This window comes from Cavia porcellus, unplaced genomic scaffold (genome assembly GCF_034190915.1).
Source record: "Cavia porcellus strain 051 isolate PalLab524CR breed Dunkin Hartley unplaced genomic scaffold, mCavPor4.1 scaffold_21, whole genome shotgun sequence".
Taxonomy (NCBI): Eukaryota; Metazoa; Chordata; class Mammalia; order Rodentia; family Caviidae; genus Cavia; species Cavia porcellus.
The window spans coordinates 60,946,330-60,968,265 of NW_026947504.1; the positions used below are offsets into that span (position 1 = coordinate 60,946,330).

At 39.0% G+C, this 21,936-nt stretch overlaps 1 protein-coding gene across 4 annotated transcripts in view; it reads left to right on the plus strand.

Moving 5' to 3' along the window:
• Positions 1 to 1,559: 1,559 nt before the first annotated feature.
• The window catches only part of Cog3 (component of oligomeric golgi complex 3), a 64,301-nt gene continuing 43,924 nt past the window's right edge, over positions 1,560 to 21,936 (plus strand). Inside the window, exons 1-7 of one of the 4 annotated variants that reach the window (XM_063232755.1) lie at positions 1,560 to 2,333; positions 14,003 to 14,149; positions 16,822 to 16,883; positions 17,849 to 18,014; positions 18,646 to 18,720; positions 19,487 to 19,579; positions 20,793 to 20,918. In XM_063232755.1, the coding sequence (XP_063088825.1) occupies positions 2,160 to 2,333; positions 14,003 to 14,149; positions 16,822 to 16,883; positions 17,849 to 18,014; positions 18,646 to 18,720; positions 19,487 to 19,579; positions 20,793 to 20,918 (843 nt within the window). In that variant the 5' untranslated portion in view covers positions 1,560 to 2,159. Of the gene's footprint in view, positions 2,346 to 14,002; positions 14,150 to 16,821; positions 16,884 to 17,848; positions 18,015 to 18,645; positions 18,721 to 19,486; positions 19,580 to 20,792; positions 20,919 to 21,936 lie in introns of all 4 variants that reach the window. The other 3 variants (XM_063232754.1, XM_063232757.1, XM_063232756.1) reach the window with 3 other exon arrangements.

Genomic DNA, 21,936 nt, shown 5'->3' on the forward strand with positions numbered 1-21,936 from the left:
AATCAGTTCTCAAAAGACTGAAACCAGAAATTTCATTTGACCTGGCTATTCTCCTTCAAGGTATCTACCCAAAAGAATTAAAGACATCGTATTACACTGTTTCATGCACACGAATGTTTATAGCGGCACACTTCATAACAGCTAAATCTTGGAAGCAGCCTGTATGTCCATCTACACATGAATACACAAAAAAGTATGGTATTATGCACAAAGTAGCACTACTCTGCATAAAGAGGGATAAACTTGAGTTATTTGCAGGAAAATGGATAAACCATGAGACAATAATATTAAGTAGAATAAATCAGACACAAGCTTACATATTAAATGCTTTTTTAAAATGAACCCAAAATATAAAGAACAACAACAAAAAAAGATAGATAATAGGAAACTTTTTTTTTTTTCACAAAAGATAAGCGGACCAAGAGATGGCAAGGGGGAAGGGGATGAAAAAAATTAACATGTGTTATGTACATGTAGTAACTTCCCACAAGAACAGATCAGGCATCATTGTGTTGCACATCCTCCTCCCTTCAGCAGACCACCTAGGAGCTGATGAAACCTCTAACTTGCCTGGCCCAGGTCTTTTCCTGACCTCCATTGCTTCCCTTTAGTCTCATGAAACACCCACTGGTAAAAATACTTCACAGAATTAAAATTCGTATTCAGAAAGTAGAACAGTTATGAATTTAAGAAAACCTGTAATAGAAGTTCATTTGAGAGAGAACATACTTACATTTGGTCCTTCAAGGATGATGTTTGGTAAAGGATTATCTACCAAATTTTTAGAGGATTAATTTCATTTCTGAGATTTCTACAGATCAGTGTGGTCCAGAGAAAGTATATTTTAGACACTTAGACAAATACAGCCACATGTCTGCACGTATCTACAGGATGACTTGCTTTTAGATGTGATGAAGACATAGAGCCCTGAAGCTGGATTGAATGATTAAAAGACTAAGTGTGAAACACTGAAAAAGTAAAAGTTATCAGTAACCCCAACCACCTATCAATGTTTTGGGAGTGTTTCTTTTGGTCAGTAGGATTATATATGGTTTCATTTTAAAAATTATACCATAATCATTTTCTTAAAACAAGTATGTTCTACTAGATTTTTTTATTCTTTGACTATTAGACTTTAGAAAAATAGCAAAAGTTGTACAGGGAATTCAGGCATGACTTTCCCCCCAACTTCTTCTAAAGTTATCTCTGACCTAATCATGCACATAATGAAACTGAGAAATTCACATTGGTACAATACTATTATTTAACGACCTTATTTGAATTTCTGTATTTTATTGTAAATGTTATTATATATGTTCACGATTGTTCTCTAATGGTCCCAGGATCCAGTCCAGTATCCCAAAATGCAGTGGGATGTCATGTTTCCCTAGTCTCCTCTAATATTGTTTCTAGTTATTTGATACTATTAATAATGTTTGATACATACATATACTCTGAATTTTTTGTTTTCATAAATTAGGTTATGTGTTTTGTTTTTTTGTTTTTTTGCTAGAGAGAGAGTCTCACCGTGTAGTTCAGACTGGGTTTGAACTCACTGTGTACCCCAGGATTGCCAACTCGCGCCAATCCTCCTGCCTCAATCTCTCAAGTCCTAGGATTACAGGTGCGCTACCCAACCGCCGGCTTCCTCCATCAATTATTTTTCTAACAGGGAAAACTAATAGGTGTTGGGAACGTTTGTGCTCATAGAGTTGAGCTAGTCGGTGTCAACTTCCAAGGCAATCATATCCTGCATCCAGAATACCAGCAGTCAACAGAGGCAGTAGTCAGGGAATTCAGGAAGCCCCCTGCCGGCCGGATGACTAAACGCAGCCGCCAGTACGGTGAACCGAACCTAGTAACAGTTCTTAATGTTGGGGAAGAGACTTCCGGTAGGGGCATTCCCATTTCCGTCCGAGCGCTTCGCCTTTGGGCCCGACCGGAAATAACTGTAACCTGTTTAAAGCCACGTCTGTCCGGGCTTTGGTCCCGCCCACACGGCGTAAGTGTTTCCGGGGCGAGCGCATTCTGGCCCGCCCCGCCCCTTCGCCGCCGGCGCGGTGCTGAGAGCCCCGGTGCTCCCGGAAGTTGCCTGCCCGGGCCTCTCGGTTGGGGTCTCCTGCACCCCTCTGCTCCTGAGGGCCCTAGGGGCGGTGGCAATGGCGGAGGCGGCGCTGCTGCTGCTGCCCCAGGCGGCGGCCGAGCGGGACGCTCGAGAGAAGCTGGCCCTCTGGGATCGGAGGCCTGACACGACGGCGCCGCTGACCGACAGGCAGACGGACTCGGTGCTGGAGCTGAAGGCGGCGGCGGAGAACCTGCCAGTGCCGGCCGAGGTGAAGTGACGGGTGCGAACTGTCTGGGGCTGCGGGCCGGGTGTTCCTCGGGCGTCCTGGCCTCCCCTGTCGGCCAGCTTCTCTCAGGCCGCCACGGCGGATCCAGGGGGAGGGACCCGCCTGTCTCCCGCCGTCGACCTTTCCCGGCCGCGGTCCGGACTGGGCCTGCTCAGGGAGGTCGCGAGGGGTCCGGGGGCCGGGGACCGCCTGTACTCAGTCCTCCTGCGGAGGCTTGGGTCACTGGCCAAGAGCCTAGCTCTGGACGTCTTGCGCCGGTTGTCCTGCGTGTCACCTGAGGCGGATCCAGCTGTGCACCTTCCCGGATGAGGGCGGGGAACCAAGCTGCTTTGCAGCTGACAGTCTCCAAATTGATGCGTGTTCATCCTGGTAATGAGTAATCTAGTTTCCTTTCTGTGTGGGCCTCAGAGACCAAAGCTTGGCCTGAGTGACAGCTTTTTCTATCACGCATTGAACACTGAGCCCTGGAAGTAGAGGTTATGGGAGATCTGATTTATTTAATCCATAGCAAAACAATAAAAATGAATTTTCTTTGAAAGCGCAGTCAGTACATTATTAAATAATGCTGGCTTTTGGCTTCAGTATCAAAGTTTTAAATTCATATTACTGCTTGTATGATTTACTTCAATTAGTGTAAATAGCTAGAAGTATATTTTATAAATTGTCAGATTCGACAGACTTTTTCTAGTTTTGAGGGCCAGTTTTTGGATTACTGTGTTGGAGTGATGCTTACTTCTCGTATTGGAAGCATTCTTTTTATACCATTTGGAATTGGTGTACCATCTGAAGATTGAGTTTAGAGTTCTCAACTTTTTCTGCCCTCAGTCCTTAAAGGTTTGATTTGAAATTTCTCTTCACATTTACTGCTTCACATTTATATGCTCTTCCATAAAGGAGGTATTCTCTTTTGGGATTCTCTGACCATCTCCAGAGGATGCTTTGCAGGAAATGGGTCTGAAATAAGCAGGTAGAAAGTTCTTTGACTTAATTATGAAAGTCTTACATTCTGGATAATAGCAATGGTTAGCGCTATAAATGTTCCAGTCTTTATAATTTAGTTTGCCATTGAAGCAGGATCTTTGAGCTTTATAACTCAAGGGAGGGGGACATATTCTACAAGGAAAAAAAAAATATTATCATATGTTATAAACTATTTGACTATTTGTTTGGATCCTGAGAAGAGTTTGGAACGTTGTCATTGTCTCCCCATTCTTCCATATTTATGCAATAATGCAATAAATATGCTGCATTTAATCATTTGACATTACATGCCTGCTTTGAGCTAGGAATTCGGGTTAGAAAAATAGGAAGGACAAACTTTCTAACCTCACAGAGCTGACATTATGGAGATTGTGAACATGTAATAAAAAAATTAAGGTAATTTTGGATAGTGACCCATGATGTTAGAAAAATAGAATAGGATGATGTGAAAGGGATAAGGTATGTTTTAATTAGCTGATGAAAATGACCAGTCTGTGGTGAGAACTGGTGATGGAAGATAAGAAACCAGACTTGGAAAGACAAAAAGAAACTACATTTTAGTTGGAGAAAAAAGCAGTGCAAGGTCATGGGTGGGGGACATTCTTAACAAGTTTAAGAATTCAGTGAGTGTCTTCTGGTATGTGCAGCCTGGTATTGGATTCCTGTGGGAAGGAAACAGCCTGTTGTTTGCCCGCCCTGGGAAATTGAGGAATCTATTGCTCTTCAGCTCTCTGTAGCCCTGTTTCCCTTACCTAAGTGTTTATGCCCAATAAGAAAACTTTGGAAATAATTTTTATTCCCATTACCATTCTTTATACTGGTATTGAGAAAAAGAGTGCCTCAGTTTTCATTTCGTCTGACCACTATATCTTTAAAGGATTTATCGTAGTGCTTCAGTTTCATGAGATAAATTATTCCTGAACAGCAGAAACGTGGCAGGTTAGCAAGAGTCTAGCTAACTCGCAGTAAATATCATAAAGCTGTTAACTTTAGAAGATAGCTTTCATCTTTGGGTTATAGAAAGCCTTTCCTTCCTTTTGGAAAGGAGTTATACTTTTTATTATTACCGTTTTTTGCATTAGATACGTGAATTTGCTACAGTTTGGTTTTTTGGTAGCCAGGATAGATTTTTTAGTAACCTGGGCAAATTTTCTTTCTACTGAACTTAGTGATTCTTTTTTGTTTTGTTTTGTTTTTGGGTACCAGAAATTGAGCTTGTGATCTTGCATTTACTAGGCAGGTATTGTGCCACTGAGTTATATCCCCAGCAATTTGTAGTAATTTTTGATAAAATAATTTACCCTGACATTATTTGTAATTTATTATTATAGGTATTATAGGATGCAGTGATTAGACATGATGTTTAACCCTTCTGAGCCTCTGTTTTCTCTCCCCATACCCTCTACTAGGGATTGCGCTCACAACCTCGTGCTTGTCCAACAGGTGGCCACCTACACCATTGACCTAAGTCCCCAACCCCCTCTGTTTTCTTCTTTATAAAAATTAGGACTTATGAAGAGTTGTGAGAATTTAATACAGTCACGTTTGTTAAGTACACAGGACAAGCTACTTGCTAGTATTACTTTTATTAATGTGCTTTCTTTCAAATGATTGACTTAAAAAAATAGAACAGAATTCTGTGATCCTGAGCAGGTAGAGATGTTACTCAGATCCAAGAGAAGAGGCTAGTTGCTTTGAGGAAGGTTCTGCAATTCCATAATTTGCTCCAAGCTGAGAAAGTAATGCTATTTAGGGAATGACATTGATCACTTCATTTCTAAAGATGATTTTGTTTTCTTTTCTTTTTTTGGTACCAGGGATCAAACTCATGACCTTGTGCTTATGCCGCTGAGCTAAAACCCTGGCCCTAAAGTGGTTTTCTCCAACTCATAATTCTGTAAGAAGTAAAGCTGGGAGAGGAAGATGTGCGTTTTTTTTTTTTTTTTTTTTTTTTTTCTTCCTGTCTTTGAGACAGGATCTCCCTATGCAGTCAGGCTGGCCTTGAATTCACTTGGTAGCCCAGGCTGGTTTTGAGAACTTGCAACCATCCTCCTGCAGTCTCCCAAGTGCTGGGAGTGCACCACCATGCGCAGTAGGTGTGCTCTTTTTGACCCTGGTAAGTTAGTCAGGGAAAGCTTGCTAGTCTGTTATAGTTATTATTTAATACATTAATATCTCTAGTTGCATAGGTTATGCGGGAGCTCTTCTTCACTGCTAGGATCTGTGCTCTTCTCTGGTGATATTTGTCTGTTCCATGTGGAGGCCAGGAGTGTGTGAGCTGTAGCTTTGAGTCACCTCTGCACAGCTGACGGAGAGGTCAGAACAGGCAAGTTTGTAATACCACACTCCTTGATTTGTCACTCTATTCCAGCTGTTTTGAGAAAAGAAGATTTACATATTGTAACACACAGGCACGTACACACTTGCATAGTGAGAGAGGGGCCAGCTAGATCACCAGGTTTGTATAAAGGCTACATGGCATGGAATTTATTGTGCCTGGTATACATAGACAGAGAAAAGACCATCTGTAGAGAACAAAGAAGTGTGTCTCTTTTATAGGGATGAAAAGAAGGCAGGGGACATTAGACAAGATTTTAATAAACATCTGGTTCTCAAGCAGTCTTGCACCTTAGTGGGCAGAGTCCTTGAAGGTCTGATATAAATTTTGGGTGTCTCCAAATGTCCCCAGATGTGCTAGGACCTACAAAATTCCCTGTCCTATCTACCTTCTTTACAGCATCCTGTGCTTGCTAATGGCAGCGTTGGTGCTAAGTCGAGTTCCTTGCCGAGAGTAGTGCCTCTGCTGGCACGTGGGTTGGGGTGGGAGAGTCAGGTCTGATTGGAATCTGAGTTCAAGCAGTGATGCTCCTCCTCAGCCTGCTGAGTGCTGGTATTCCAGGTGTGTGCCACCACACCTGGCCTCAGCATTGTCGTTTTGAAGGCTTCTCTCCTGTTTGGTTTAAGAGAAAGTGGTTCTGTATTAGAATAAGGGAACAGAGAGCTGCCTCTTGCTTCTGGTAAATTCCTTATGATTGAAAAATGGTTAGTATTTGTGCTTGAAGTAATCAAACAGAATCATGTTGACAAATTCAAATATGTTTACCTATCTCAAGATACAAAGTGTCTTTATAGCAATTTCTCAAATATCTCAAATTTTTATGTGATTTTACTTTCTCAAGTCAATTAGAAGATAAATATTTTTAGTTCAAGATAACGAATGGAGTACACATGTGTGAGTCTGCTGTGCCTCTTTAAAATGGTAGTAATAAATGTGTGGCACACCACAGCTAAAGATGGTATCAGTGAACCTGTAATTCAGGCAAAGGAACAGTTGGCAAGGAACATGTACCATTCTAAAAATCAGTCTGAAGACTTAGTCACAGAACAAAGTATAAATATAAATTTTGACTGTAATTAGGATCACTGATAGAATTTGAAAGTAAACATGAAAATATAGGGGCATAAGGAGGGGTACTAGGGGCCCTGTAGGGGTAGTATTGAACAGTCAATAAAGAGGACCTTGGTTACTTTCTCTTGTTGCTGAGACAAAATACCCAACACCAAAAATGAAGGAAGGAAAGGTTTATTTAGCTTATAGTTTGTGGAGTTCTCAGTCCTTACTCAGCTGGCTTGAAGGCAGGGTGGTGTGGCTAAGGGGCAGCCATTCATGGTGGCCCCAAAGAGCTAAAAAGGCAAAAGGGGAGGAACATGCCTCCTTCCTTCCCTTACATGGTTTGTAGGCCACACACATTTGGGTAGCACACACATCCATAATCCCAGCATTGGACCATGAATCAGTCTCAAGCTCTAGATGCCTGTCCCCATGACTGCAGGAGGCTTGAGGGAACATCCAGACACAAACCATAACAGGACCTTCATTTGAATTCAAGTCCAGAATTGTAAATCTGCTTCTTAGAATTACGGAGCAACTATCAAAAATACTGAAAGAAGTAAAAAGTAGGGTAGGGGAGACTGGTGCTTTTCATTTGAATTCTTCTGGATTTTAGAAAGTCATGTATTTTGAACATTTGTAAAAGGAAGATTGATAAAAACTGGAAATGATCTGTTTGGTTTCTCTTACTTTGAAAGCGTTTCATTTTAAAATTCTTCATTCTACTCTCAGATTTTTTAGAGTTTTCAAAGTACAAAAAATTGCATTGTCCCAGAAAAGAAAAAAGGGAGAGCAGATTGGAGACTTACCTTTCACTTAAATTCTCTCTATTTTTTTTTTGGTACCGGGAATCAAACTCATGTTCTTGGGCTTGCCAAGCAGGTATTTAAGCTACTGAGCTAAATCCCCAGCAATACTCTTATGTTCTTGAACTTTTAAAATAGAGAGTCCATTTTTATTTAATGACAGCTATGAATTTAGATTAAATTCTCTTTTCTTTGTCTATTACTGAAGAGGCAACTGAAAATGCTGCATATTAAATGAAAAAGGAAAACTACTTACTTAGTCTATTATTTTGGTTTTTAAAGTGGTTTTTAAAAATTTTTTAAAGCAAAGATACCTAAGAAATTAGCTTTGATGGCTGCCTCTGAAGTGGGAAGTAGGTGGCTGGAAAAGAAGTTCGGAGAAAAGGGACTTTTTACTGAATATTCTTTTAATTTCGTGCTAGGAGAACTTATTATTTGTTCAAATACGTATAAAAGGACTGCTCTGTATATTACAATTGATTCTGGAACCAGGATAATTTTACTTTTTATCTGGAATTTGTTATGTATTAGGAGATGTAGTTCCAGAATCCTGTGCTATAAGGCCTTAATGAACGCTGATGGAACAGAGTTCATAATGATTAATACATCATTTTTTTAATTGAGAAAATGGAAAAATTTTAAATTTACCTATCATTGTAAGAAGCACCATAAAGAGATCTCTCAAAGATAAAACTTTGCAAGACTATAGTATCATAACCTATGTCAGTGCACTCAACACAGATTTTTAACATTGATCTGTATTCCTTTTAAAGGTAGATTTAAAATCTTCTCAAAAGAGATTGAATTAAGCATGGATCCAGGTCAGTGTTTCAGTGATTGTCCTAGTGTAGTTTGCTGTATATATTTGAACCACAGTCTGCCTTTACTATGTTGTCTTGTGTGTAGTACAAGAACCTTACACTCACATGCTTCTGTTTTTTCTTTTCCCTCTTTAGTGGCTATTGTTACCAGGCATTTTATTTTATGTAGTATGCTATGAACTCATAGTACATCTCTACTAGTTTTGCTTTCAACATTTATTTCTTATTAAAAAAACCTGTCGTATCTCCCTTCAGTTTGACCATTTCCAGTGTGTGTGTGTGTGTGTGTGTGTGTGTGTGTGTGTGTGTGTGTGTTTGGTAGATCCAGGGGGTGTTGTATTCCATTTCTTTTAGGGCTGGTGGTAAAGAGTTTTCTTACCTTTTGTTTAACTAGTCCTTATTTTTTCTCTATTTTAAAAAGACATTTTCACTAATATGGGATCCTGAGGTGACTTTCTTCTTTTGGCACTTTATTTTTGAGGAAGGGTCTTGCTATATAGTTCAGGTTGGCCCTGAACTCACTATGTAGCCCAGGCTGTCCTTGAATTTTTAGTAATCCTCCTGCCTCTTGAGGCAGGCCTTTTTTTTTTGGTCTTTTGGCACTTTAAAGTTGTCTGCGCTATTGAGTAGCTTGTATATTTTTTATTTTTTAAGTCCTCTGTTCTTCTGTATGCAACATGTCTGTACTTCTGGCTGCCTTCAAAAATTTTCAGGAGTTTGTGATGTGTTTAGTGTGTGTGTATGTGTGTGTGTGTACACCTGTGTGAGCTATTTGGATTGTCTGAGAGCTAGTTTAATGCCTTTGATTATTGGAAAATTCTGAGGTTATTTCTTCAAATATTTTTTCTACCTTGTTTTTTCTCTTTCATTTTCTCTTTATAGAATTCTAGTTACATGTGTATTTAATATATAGTTACATGTATATTAAATATACATCTAACTGTTCTGAAGATGCTGATGCTTTTTTTTTTTTTTTTTTTTGTTAAGACAGGGACTCACTGTGTAGTTCAGGCTGGCCTTGAACTCATGGTGATCCTCCTTCCTCAGGCTCCCAAGTGCTGGAATTACAGGTGTGTGTCACCACACCTGGCCTGTTTCCTCTTTATGGTTCAATTTGGGTAAGTTTTACTAATGGATCTAACTTGAAGTTCACTGAGTTTTTCTTTAGCTGTGCTGAGTATACTGATGTGGGTATTTTTCAACTGTTACCATGATTTTTATTTCCAGCGTTGTCATTCAACACAGTTTTCATTTTTCTGCTGCAAGTTTGTGTGTATTCATACATCTTGTCTATATTTTATCCCAAAGCCTTTAACATAGTAATCCCAGTTATTTTAAATTTCTTTTTTGCCAGTTCCAGTATTTAGGTCATCCGAGCCTGGTTCTATTGATTGCTTTGTTGCTTGACAGTAAATTATTTTTTCATATAATTTAAAAACTGATTGCTAGGGGCTGGGGATTTAGCTCAGCGACATAAGCGCCTGCCTTGCAAGCAGGCAGTCGTGAGTTCGATCCCTGGTACCGATAAAAACGAAAAAGACAAAAAAAAAAAAAACATTGCTAGATATTGTGTGCAGGAACAGTGAAGCAGGCATACTGTGAGTGTTTGGTATGGCATATTTCTCTTGATAGGTTGTTAGTGTGGGAGTTGAGTCAGTCTAGTCAGAAACTGAACTGGCCTTTGTTTTGCTGTTGCTCTGATTATCTTTGTTTATGACTGGCTTCAGGTTTCTCATTCACACACTCTTGGCTGGGGTAGGGGTGGGTGCTGCAGAGTCCTCTAGGTGTGCTTCCCGTCTGCGCAGTTTGCCGTGTGCTCTGTGCTGCTGTCTGAGAGCTGTCTGTCCCTGTGCTTTTGCTACCTCCCACAGTGGCTACCTGTGCTTGGCAGTGGCAGGTAGGTCCAGCCTGAGTCTTAGGCCTTTTCTCCCTGGAGCTTTCTCAGTAACTGCGTCCTTTTTCTTGCTGTAGGAGGCTCTAACTCTCTGGGCCTTGGGTGTTTCTTGCCTGTCCCCGCAACTCGTGGTTGCTTTCTTTTCCTTTCCTTGGCCATCATGAACCTTCTGTGCTCTGGATTTGACAGGATTTGCTGCTCTCTCTCTTTTTTTTAATCCTTCCAGTTTTGTTCCACTAGGGAAAAGGGTGCAAGCAGGCTTTGTGCTGTGTTTCCCCTCTCAGCAGCCACGCTGCTCTTCCAGGCCCATTGCGGCTTTTTATTCAGCAGCATCCAGAGGGAGTGATGCTCCCGGGCTTTGTGCTGTTCCTCTGGCCCTTAGCAGTTTGGAAAGGTGTGACTGAATTGAGTTTCCTGTCCTGTGTGGTGCTCGATGCCCCTTCCCGGGATCTCTCAAGTCGCCCCCCCCTCCATTGCTGTCTCCTAGGATTTAAGTCTTGTCGGTATTCTGCAGCCTCGCCCCTGATGGAATGAGAAAGAGCTGTGATTTTGTGGGTTAGTGGGCTTTTTTTTGCTGTTAGGGTAAAGCAACATTCCTTTGCTCTGTCTTGGTGTTAGCCTGGCTGTTTCCTCCCTGCGTTTCCTGTTGTGTATCTCAGAGCTGAGCCTGTTGTTTTTGTAACATGCATGTCCATCCTTACCTGGCTTCACCGAGTGAAGAGGAATTGCCTTCAGCCACTTCTACAATATATGGTGTAATTAATGTATATAAATCACCAAACTTCCTTTATTTTTAGAATTTTTAGTATAACAAAAACAAATTTGAGTTTGTTTTGTGAAACTGATACATCAGGATCTGGTTTGATGGAAGTGGTTGCAATTCTTAGTGAGTTCTCAAGGAGCTCATCAGAGGTTTTTGAACTGACTTTGCTGTTAGTGTGCTTTGTTGTTGGAACTAGTTCACAAATGTACATCCTGCCAGAAAGCCGTGATGTGGATGGGATGTCGGGACTGTCAAGTGAGGGAAGATGGGTGAGCCTAGTAAGAGGCGTTGGTCAGAGTTTACTTTTGAGTTGATCTGATTGTAACTGTATACTTTTTGTTTGTTTGTTTGAATCAGAATTTTACTATATGGTTCAGGCTGGACTTGAACTTGCTGTGTAGCCCAAGCTGGCTTTAAATCGCAAGTGATCGTCTTGGCTCAGTCTCCCAAGTGTTAGGATTATAGGCATGTGTCACCACATTTGGCTTGCAGCTCTATACATTCTAAAAATTAGTAAATAAGCAATCTTTTTTCTTCTTTTTAATATGTATTAGCACTATTATATAGCTGGTTATAATGACATGGGTGAAAAACTATTCGTTACACTTCTGTACTTTTCTTTCTTTTTTTGGTTTTTTGAGATAAGGTCTTGCTATTGTAGTTCAGGCTGGTTTTGAACACAGTGTAGTCCAGGCTGGCTTTGAATTCCTGGCTGTCTTCTTTCCTCAGCATCCTGAGTGCTGGGATTACAGGTCTGTGCCACCGGGCCCTGCTGGTAATTGTTAATCACTGTTTTCCTCACCAAGCTGCAGGAGAGCATGTAATGTCTGATACCTGCAGGCTTCCATTCTCCTGACTGCGGTGGTGGAGCGAAGGCAGAGTTGACAGTGTGCTGTGCCTGCCCCGTGCACTGCCGCTGTTGCCTGTAGTCTGTGCTTGAGCTACACAGCCTAGTCATGAAAAATATTGCTGAAAATCGTGTAGTAATGTTAAAAGTTTATCGTCTTGGGCTGTTTTACTAAATGTCCAGGACTGCATGTGGGTGCTGGGCCACAGGTTAGACATAGCTGGTTTAGCCATATGTAGACAATACTGGTAGAATTATGTGGTTAAATTTTGTTAGGACCTGTGCATGTAGCACTAAATTTTACTGCTGATACACTACTATCAAAATTGATCAGTGACTGTTTTGTTCTCAAGGAGTAGAGATTTAGTTTTTAAATGTCCTTTGTTGCTATTAATAAGTAAGAATGAAAAGTACTTCCACTACTGCTACCACTGCTAGCGGCAATTCTGCAGGTTTATCAGTGTTTACTGAGTGGCAGGTCTTATGCGAAGTGCTTCAGTGCAGTTTGTCTCTGCGAATCCTGTCCCTTCTGAAGGAGACACCTCATGGGTGACTGAGGGTGCTATTTAGCCACAGCTCCCCCTGCCCTTCAGTGCTCCTAATGGCAGCACATTGTTGCTGGTGACACTTTAGACTAGGGTAGATTCTCACTAGGTGTGAGAAACTTAATTCTTGGTGGGCCACTCAGACTGTGTTACCATCCAGGGAGAGTTTACATTGCAGAGCAAGGGGGGCCCTCATAAATATATTCACCTGTGCCCAGGACCCTCCTGCTCTCAAGTCAGACTCACAGGTGAGGAGGAAGCACCCAGGGACCCTCTTGGTCACTTTCTGTAGGCAGCTTCCTAGTATTTTGAGAGGCCAGTTTTCCCTCAGCTGTGTTTTCTTTTTTTTTTTTTTTACCAGTACCAGGGATCGAACTCACGACTGCCTGCTTGCAAGGCAGGCGCTTACGCCACTGAGCTAAATCCCCAGCCCCAGCTGTGTTTTCTTCTTCGCTCTTCATAATAGTCTTATGGAGACTTATCTATGTTAAATAAAAGAAGAAATTGAGGATTAGAGATAATTGATTTTCTCAGTGTTCCACAGCTTTATAAGAAACCAACAACAGGCTTTAAACCAGTTGCATTGCCACACAGTAACAATGGCCTCATTTGAACCTACAGCTGAAAACCTCATATTAAAAGATCATGTTTCTTTTCTTTCTTTCTTTCTTACTTTTTTTTTTTTGAGACAGGGTTTCACTATGCAGTTCAGGCTGACTTTGAACTCACTTTATAGCCCAGGCTGGCCTCAAACTCACAGTGATTTTCCTGCCTCAGTCTCCTTAGTGCTAAGATATGGATCACATTTCTAATTTGCTGATGCATTTTGTATTGAGCTTATTTTAGTTTTGAGCAGAAAATACTGTCTTCAGTGAAACATCCAGATTCAGAAACAGACAGAAAGCAATTTCACAAGGCCTTGGATTATTTCTTATATTGATGGACCTGAAATATCCTGACTAAGAACTAAAAGATAGATTTGAACTTACACAGTGAGCCTTTTTGCCTTCCCCAGCATCCACTTCAAACATCCGGGGGACTACAAATACTCTCTAAATGTAATGGTGCAAAGTGCCTTGTCCAATGGGCTTTTCTGAAACTGACTAGAAACTTTCAGATTTTCCTATTCTGTGGGATTTCAAAATTTGTCAGCAAGAATGTAGGTGAAAAGTGTAAGTGGATAGAAATAGTAGGAAGAGGTGCAGTTGTTGATTAAATCTTGGGTGTTATTTGTTAATCTTGTTTGCTGGTCAGGCTTTTCTGTTAGATTCTGAGGAGAATGAGCTACTTTTACTACACGATTTTCCTGGTGGCTGATGGTAGTTCGCACTGTAGTGTGAAAAATATGTGTGGTTTGGTACGTGTTCACCACCACTGTTAGAGAGCTAACTAAAAAATCCTACCTTACTAATAGTGTTTTGAAGGGAGCATTCAACATAGAGAGGACCTCGTTAAAAGTGTTAATGTTATATGGCATTTATTAACCTTGTATGATTTAATGGAACTATTTCTTTTTCAAAACCATTGAGATGGAAACCCAGTCTTGAGTTAAGGTCAGAGAATTTTCAAGTTGCTGAAATGTTGTATCCATTTCTGTTTTCAGCTCCCAATTGAAGACTCGTGCAGCTTAACATCCCAGTCACTGCCCCTTGACTTGACTTCAATAGTGCCTGAATCTACAGAAGACATTCTCTTGAAGGGTTTTACTTCCTTAGGAATGCAAGAAGAAAGAATTGAGACCGCACAGCAGGTGAATGGCAATTATCTTTTCTAAACATACAAGATTATTATAGATGTAGCAGGACAGGCTAATAAAAAAGGTTCTAAATAAAAGGTCTGAAATTTGATACCATAGTGATTATCAGATTTTTCTAGAACATTTTTGATTTTGTGTAACTTTATTATTTATTTATTTACTTTGGTACTGGGAATCTAACTCACAACCCACATTTGCCAGGTAGGTGCTTATGCGGCTGAGCTAAATCCCTGGCTGTTCATTTATATTTTTATATTTTTGAGGCAGGGTTTCACTGGCAGTTCAGACTGGCCTTGAACTCACTCTGTAGCCCTGGCTGGCCTCAAATCCCCAGGGGTCACTTGCTTAGCTTCTTGAGTGCTGGGATTACAGGCATACACCACCACCCGACCAAGCTATTATTTGTTTTAAATGACTCTACTATTCAGCTGTATTTATGGTAGATATAAGTATGGTGGTCCACATCTGGATGTTGATGAATTATTATATTTATTAAGGTTTTCATATTCTGTGCACTTTTGATTACCCTAGTATGTCTATTAACCTGTCCACTCAAGCAGACACATATGGTACACACGTACAAACATACACATACCCCCCTCTCTGCTTGTTACTAGGTAATTTCCACCGACCTGTTCCCCTTTTTGTTTTGGAGACAGGATCTTGCTGTGTAGTGGAGGCTGATTTTGAACTCAATATGTAGCCCAGGCAGGCCTTGAACTCACAGTGGTCCTCCTGCCTCAGCCTCCTGAGTGCTAGGATTGCAAGCATGTAGTCATGCCTGGCATTTAGGTAACCCCTTTTAAGAGAACCCTAAATATTTTTTAGATGAAACTAAATATTATTTTTCAGTAACTTAGCATATGTAAACTTTGGATTTTGCTTATTGCTAATTATAAATCTAAATATGCCTTAGTTTCTTCAGACCCTTCTTTGTCTTTTTTTCAGTACATAGAGATGTACTGAATTGCATGTGTAGTACTTTGCCAGAGGCAGTGAAGCAGAGTCAGAGCTCCAGCTCTTGATTTAGCCTGACCCGTCTCTTACCATCCTGTGTGCTTGGGCAGGTCAGCTCACTTACACTCGTGGCCTGTGGTTTCCTAATCTGCGAAACAGCGGTAATTACATACCTATCTCATAGGATTTTTGTGAGAATTAAATAAGGGAACACGGGGTGTGGCAAGCATACAATAAATGCTCAGTAAGTGATTGCCAGGGTACCTGGAGCAAGTCTGTACTCCTTTGACATTGAATTCCTCTTGAGAATTCTAGATGGTAATTGAGCAGTGAGTCTGTGAACCTCTTTAGACTGTCTGAAAACAAAACCTTCTGGATTAAAATTGACTTCTATGTCTCTCTTTGAAAGTTAAAGAAATTAATACATTAAGTCATAATAAAAAGTTTTAAAATATCTAATATGTTGAATTATGAATTTATATACAACAGGAGGTACTAATTTTAAGTGTTAGCTGAATGGGTTTTGCCAAGTGTATACTGGAATAACTGCCACTACTACCACGATATAAAACATTTTTATCATCTCAAAAAGTTTCTTTATGCTCGGTTTAAGGGTGATCCTCACATGAATTTTTGTTCTTTCTTTCCTGATAGTTGGGTTTGAACCCAGGACCTTTGCATTAAGCTATATCTCTGCTCTTTTAAAGCTAAAAAAAAAAAAATTTTAGCCAGATCTTGCTGAGGTGCATGAGCATGACTCAAACTTGGGATTCTCCTGCCTTAGCCTCTTAGAGCACTGGGATTACCGGATGATGGTACCATGCCCAGCCTTGACTGTTTTTTTTTTTTTTTTCCGTTTTTATCGGTACCAGGGATCAAACTCATGACTGCCTGCTTGCAAGGCAGGCGCTTATGCCTCTGAGCTAAATCCCCAGCCCCAACTACTTTTTAATAATAGATATTTTTCATAACATTGGTAGTAGGATCAGGATTCAGGTTGATAATTTAGGTGATGCCAAGGTCCATATTCTTAAGCCACTAAATAATCTTATTTTTAAGTTTTTATTCTCAGATTTCTTGACTAGATAATAATATTGATTGGCTTTTACCTAAGGATATGTTTATTGATTTTTACCTAAGGATATGTTTGCTAACTATTCAAATTTGGCAAACTAGTAAATAGGCATTAACTTCTTAGGAAGGAATTTTTTTTATATATAATTATGACTTTTAATACTCTTACTGAACTTTGGAAATGGCCAATATTTTTAAACATCATTTAGTTTTCTTAGCATGTAAATATTGAATATATAGTAATTATCTTCAGTACCTGACACTCACAAGTTAAAGGAGAAAAGACTTATTTGGCTTCTAGCTTATAAGGGTTTCAGTTCAGTCGCCTGGCCCCAAGCAGGGCAGCATAGGAGAGGAGAAACAGCTCATGGTGTGGCAGAGCAGTGTGAGATCAAGGAGGAGGGAGGGAGGGGACCTTTCCAGGCCACACCCTCTGTGACCCACCTCCTCTGTCCAGGCTTTGGCAGGACATCCAGATATAAGCCATCACACTTGGCTTAAAGTTAATTATTTATGACTGAGCCTTAAACAGTAAGACTTAAGTAGTGTCCACCCTTTTGTGTTGCAGTTTAGCGTGTGTTACTTTTCATTTTATCTTAGTTTGGTTGACAATATAATATTCTTGATTTTTCCAGTTTTTTTCCTGGTTTGCAAAGCTGCAAACTCAAATGGATCAGGATGAAGGAATAAAATATAGGTATGTCTGGTTCCTATGTTTGTTGGATATCATAATTTTTAGATCCCAGTTGCCTCATGTATTTCATATTCTGTGACTTTAATGTGCAGAGAGGACAGCAGTGTACACACTTTGTTTAAAAATAGCCAGAGAGGAGATTTAAGTCATTATAACTGGTATTAAAAGCCATGTGATTAAAAAAAGATATCTCTGGGAAGGGCTAGGTTTAAGTTTTACATGAACTCTAAGTAAGAGGTGTTTGTTGCTTTCCTATTTAAGGGGAAGCATCCACCAGAGACTTGAAGAGTGGCCACCTGGATTTAGCTCTGGTTGTATATGCTGATAGCTTAGGGAAACATGGTTCTAGTTAATTTCAGGTTTATGGGTTGGTATTCATATTCAGCTAATATTTATTGATGGCTGCTATTGCTAGGCAATGTGTTAGGCTCTTTGATGGAAGATCTTCATTTAATCTTCATAGCAGCAGTATGAGCAAAGATAATTATTCTTTCTGTTTTACAAAAGAACAAACTGAGGTCTATAAATATTTAGTAACTTGCTCAATGTCATACAGACTTAGGTAGAGCTGAAACTTGCACCTGTGACTTCCAGTTCCCATTCAGAATTCTCCACAGCATCACACTGTTCCTCAAGGACAGCAGTGATCTGAAAGGTCTGACCGACCATATTTTGTGCCTTGGACTGGCTTGGTGACTTACTCTTTGAAAGTTGAGCTTACCCATCTGAAAAACCATGATGAAGTTAATGTTTTGCTGCTGTTGCTTATACTGTCAGTGAATTATTTTTAAGTATTGAAATACTTTAACTCAGCTTTTGATATATTTCTGAGTGTAATCACTTTTCCTAGTAAGTCAGACATTCCTCCTGAAATTCAAGTTTGTGTAAAAAATGAGACTTTCTTGTTTATTTACTGTGCTTATTGGGGAAAATATTACTGCCAATCCCCTTTTGGTTCTGTTTTCTAGACAGATGAGGGATTACTTGTCTGGGTTTCAGGAGCAGTGTGATGCTATACTGAATGATGTAAACAGTGCCCTTCAGCACCTGGAGTCATTACAGAAGCAGTATCTTTTCGTGTCTAATAAGACAGGAACCCTACATGAAGCCTGTGAACAGCTGCTAAAAGAACAGGTAATTTGGATTGGAGAGAGGGTCAGTGATTGTAGTTAATATTTTATTTTAAATAGATGGATGCAGTTTAATTTGATTCCTTAATCTCTGTAAGTATACATTGAACACTGCTGTGAATGAGTCCTGTGCTAAGTGTGCCGGTCAGCCTGTTTCCTAAATGAGCTCATACAAAGAGGGGCTGATGGAGGCTTTCCTGTGCTATGAGCTGTCAGGTCTCACAGCAGAGTTTGAGAATTTAGTGGGTGTATTAGTTTGCTCTGTCCATTCTTTATTATTAACATTTCACAAACGAGCAGAGTGATTGCGTTAGCAGTGCTGTTTTTTAAAAGGTAAATTGATTGAAATTGCACTTAAATTGGTAACTGAGAGAAAAAAACATTGAAAACTATGTCTTGGAATTTTCTTTGTATGTATTTTATGTGTTTTTGAAGGCAGTCATTTATTATTTCATAAATCATGAGATTTACTTTGATAACACATCTTTTAATACATGGCTGCAGGAGTAGTGACCGTTATTTGGATATCTGTAAACATACATGTCTAATATAAATCTGCTGACAGTAATCTTGAGACTGGAGTGTTGATTCTCATATTCTTATAGTAATTGAATTTTCTCTTTTGAAAATGCAAGTCGGAACTTGTTGATCTGGCTGAAAATATTCAACAAAAGCTTTCTTATTTTAATGAATTGGAAACTATTACTACAGTAAGTGTTTTTTACTTTTTTTGTAAAGCGATTGTGTATTGCCTCAGCATAATTTTCAAACTTAAAGTTAGCTTGAGTTGCACTGTAACTTAAGTAGAGATACTGTTACCACCTGAGACTTTTAAAAATATGGTTTAAGTAGGGTTTCTTAAGTTGTGTTGTTAAAATCTTTTAATTGGTTGTCTTGTACCTTATCTGCAAACTGTGAGGAAAATTGTAAGAAGAAATACTCAATTTTAAATCTTGCTGTGATTGTGTTACTTTAATAGTGAAAGCGTTTTTTGAACAAACTTTCATGTTTAGTTTGAAGAAATGTAGTCTTCCTAATGGCCCTACAAGTAGTCCCCATAAAACTGTTGTGTAAGTTATATTTGTTTCTCACTTATAAATTAATTATTATTATATAAATCATGCTATTAAATTATTGAAATAATCATTATAGGTTAATAAAGGCATAGAAATAAAGCTAATAGCATGGAAGTAAAATCATAGAATGCAGTGAGAATTAGTTTATTGGCAAACTATGTAAAATCATGAAATAATTAACTAGTAATATTTTACTTTTATAATATGACTTAAAGTTAATCCTTTCACTATAAGAAAATTGCCAGCTTTTGAAAGTGGAAAAGTTATATATGTTATAAAGTACTAGAAAGTGGGAAATCTAGGTACCTGATATATCTTAAAGGAAAATGTTAATTCAGGTTAATAATTTTAAACTTTTACTTGTATTTCATTTTGTGAATTGATTTTTTTCCCTTTGAAGAAATTGAATTCTCCAACGTTGTCTGTGAATAGTGAAGGATTTATACCTATGCTGGCCAAGTTAGATGATTGTATAACCTACATTTCATCTCATGTAAGTAGGGATAGTCGTGTATGTTACAAAGAAATCTTAACATTCCTATTACATCACTTCTTATGTGCCACAGTAATTATTTCTTTTGGAAGGAAAAATACGGTCAACTCTGTATCCATAGATTCTGTATTTATGGATTCAATGAACTGTAAATCATGAAGACCCAAAAACTCGGCATCTGTGCTGACGATGTACAGACTTTTTTCTTGTCATTATTTCCTAGACAATAGTGTAACATTCACATTGCATTGGGTTTTATAAGTGATCTAGAGATAAAGTATATGAGAGGATGAGTACAGATTATATAAAAACAGATTATATAAAAACAGTGCCATGTTAGGAATTAGAGCACCCCTGGATTTTCATATTCTTGGGGTCTTGTAACCAGTCCTACATGGATCCGAAGGGATGATTGTACATACTTATAACATGTTGAAGAAAAGCTAGTAAATTCTTTTGTTGTTTTTCTAGTATAAAAGCACAGCACTTTTAAGCTCCTGAGGCTACCACTAGAGCAGAATTGCTCTTGACTGACTCAACTTTATTTTACTCAAAAAGATTTTTAAGTTGTTTTTAAGTCCTGGTATGCAAGATACTTTCTTGGAATTGGAAAACGTTACTTGGGGAGCGAAAATGACAAGCTCCTTGGGAGTCATTCTTTCTGTCTCTCACTCTCTCTGTGTCTCTCTGGCTCTGCCTCTTTGATCCTGGAGATTGAATCCAGTCCTTTGCACTTAGCTACATTTTTCATTTAGTGAGATAATCTCACTATATAATAGATGTAGATAATTTTAATAAATAAATCTGAATAAATAATAATAGATGTAGATAATCTTACACCAGGCTTGAGTTTGATGACCCTGCGACCTCAGCTTCCCAGAGTACTGGCCTTGTAGGTATGTGCCACCATGCCTGGCGGGGCTCTTTGTTTAATAAGTCTGTCTCCAAGGGTTTCTCTCTTCTAGTTGGACTTTACCTGTTAGCTTCAAAGTCCACGGAGTGCTAGCGCCGCAGGTACTGAGCTTCTACTTTGTGCCAAGCACAGGGGATTTCACTGTGTCTTCCCAGAGCGCATAATCTACATAAAACTTTGTTTTGAATGTTTGAATTTCATATATTGCTTTGAATTTCATATATCTTGATTTTTTATTAAAATCTAGCTTTTTTGTCAGTGTTTGTTTCTTCCTTATAAATCTTTCTCTTTGTTTTACAGCCTAATTTTAAAGATTATCCTGTATACTTACTGAAGTTTAAACAATGTCTTTCTAAAGCATTGCACCTCATGAAGACGTATACTGTGAACACACTGCAGACTCTCACAAATCAGTTACTTAAAAGGGTGAGTTAACTGATCTCAACAACTTTATTTTTTGGTTCATTTGTTGTCCATTATCTTTATCTAAAATTAATGCTTTGTAATTCCCCCGGTTTTACTTTTTAATTAAATATGAATATATAGTATAGTTTTATTTATAGGGAAAACTGTTAATGATCATTATAAATCTTATTTTCACATAATATTTAACAGTTTGAGAAGTATCTGGTGATATGTGATAAATAATAAAATGAGCCAGGCATGGTGGTATATGTTTGTAATCTCAGCACTGGGAAGACTGAGGCAGGAGGATCACTCAGTTAGAAACCAGTCTGGGCTAAATAATGGGTTCAAGGCCCGCTGGAACTACATACCAAGATGCTGCCAGCAAAACAAAACAAACAACCCAACCACCACCACAACAAAAAACAAACTTGTGTCACTTAAAACATTTCTGTTGCTGGGCCTGATGGTACATGCCTGTAATCCCAGCACTTAGGAGGCTGAGGCAGGAGGAACCTTGTGAGTTTGAGACCAGCCTGAGCTACAAAGTGAGCTCAAGGCCAGCCTGAACTACACAGTGAGACCCTGTCTCAAAAAAACCCAAAATTCTGTCTTATGAAAATACTGGAAATTTTAATTTATAATTAATAATAATAATAAAATGGTTCAATCTAAGTGATAGATTATTTATTTATTATTTATTATCATTTATTTTTTGTGGTGTTGAGGGCCATTCACATGCTAGAGAAGAACTCTACCTCTGAGTTGCACTCCCATCATACATTTTTTTCTTTACCTTTTTTTGGGTAGTTTTTATATTATTTGTATTTAGCCAACATTATTAGAGCATATCCCCTAAGGTTTTGTATTGAAATAGGAAATATACGGTAGCAAAAAGGAGCTAGCAAGGTCCCTACCCTCATGGACCTTGTATTTGGGAGAAATGATGACTATGGAAGAAACAAAGTATTATAGATTGCAGTAGATGCCAGGCAGAGAGTTAGTAGAGTGTTAGATTAGAAAATAAGGGTAGTGGTTG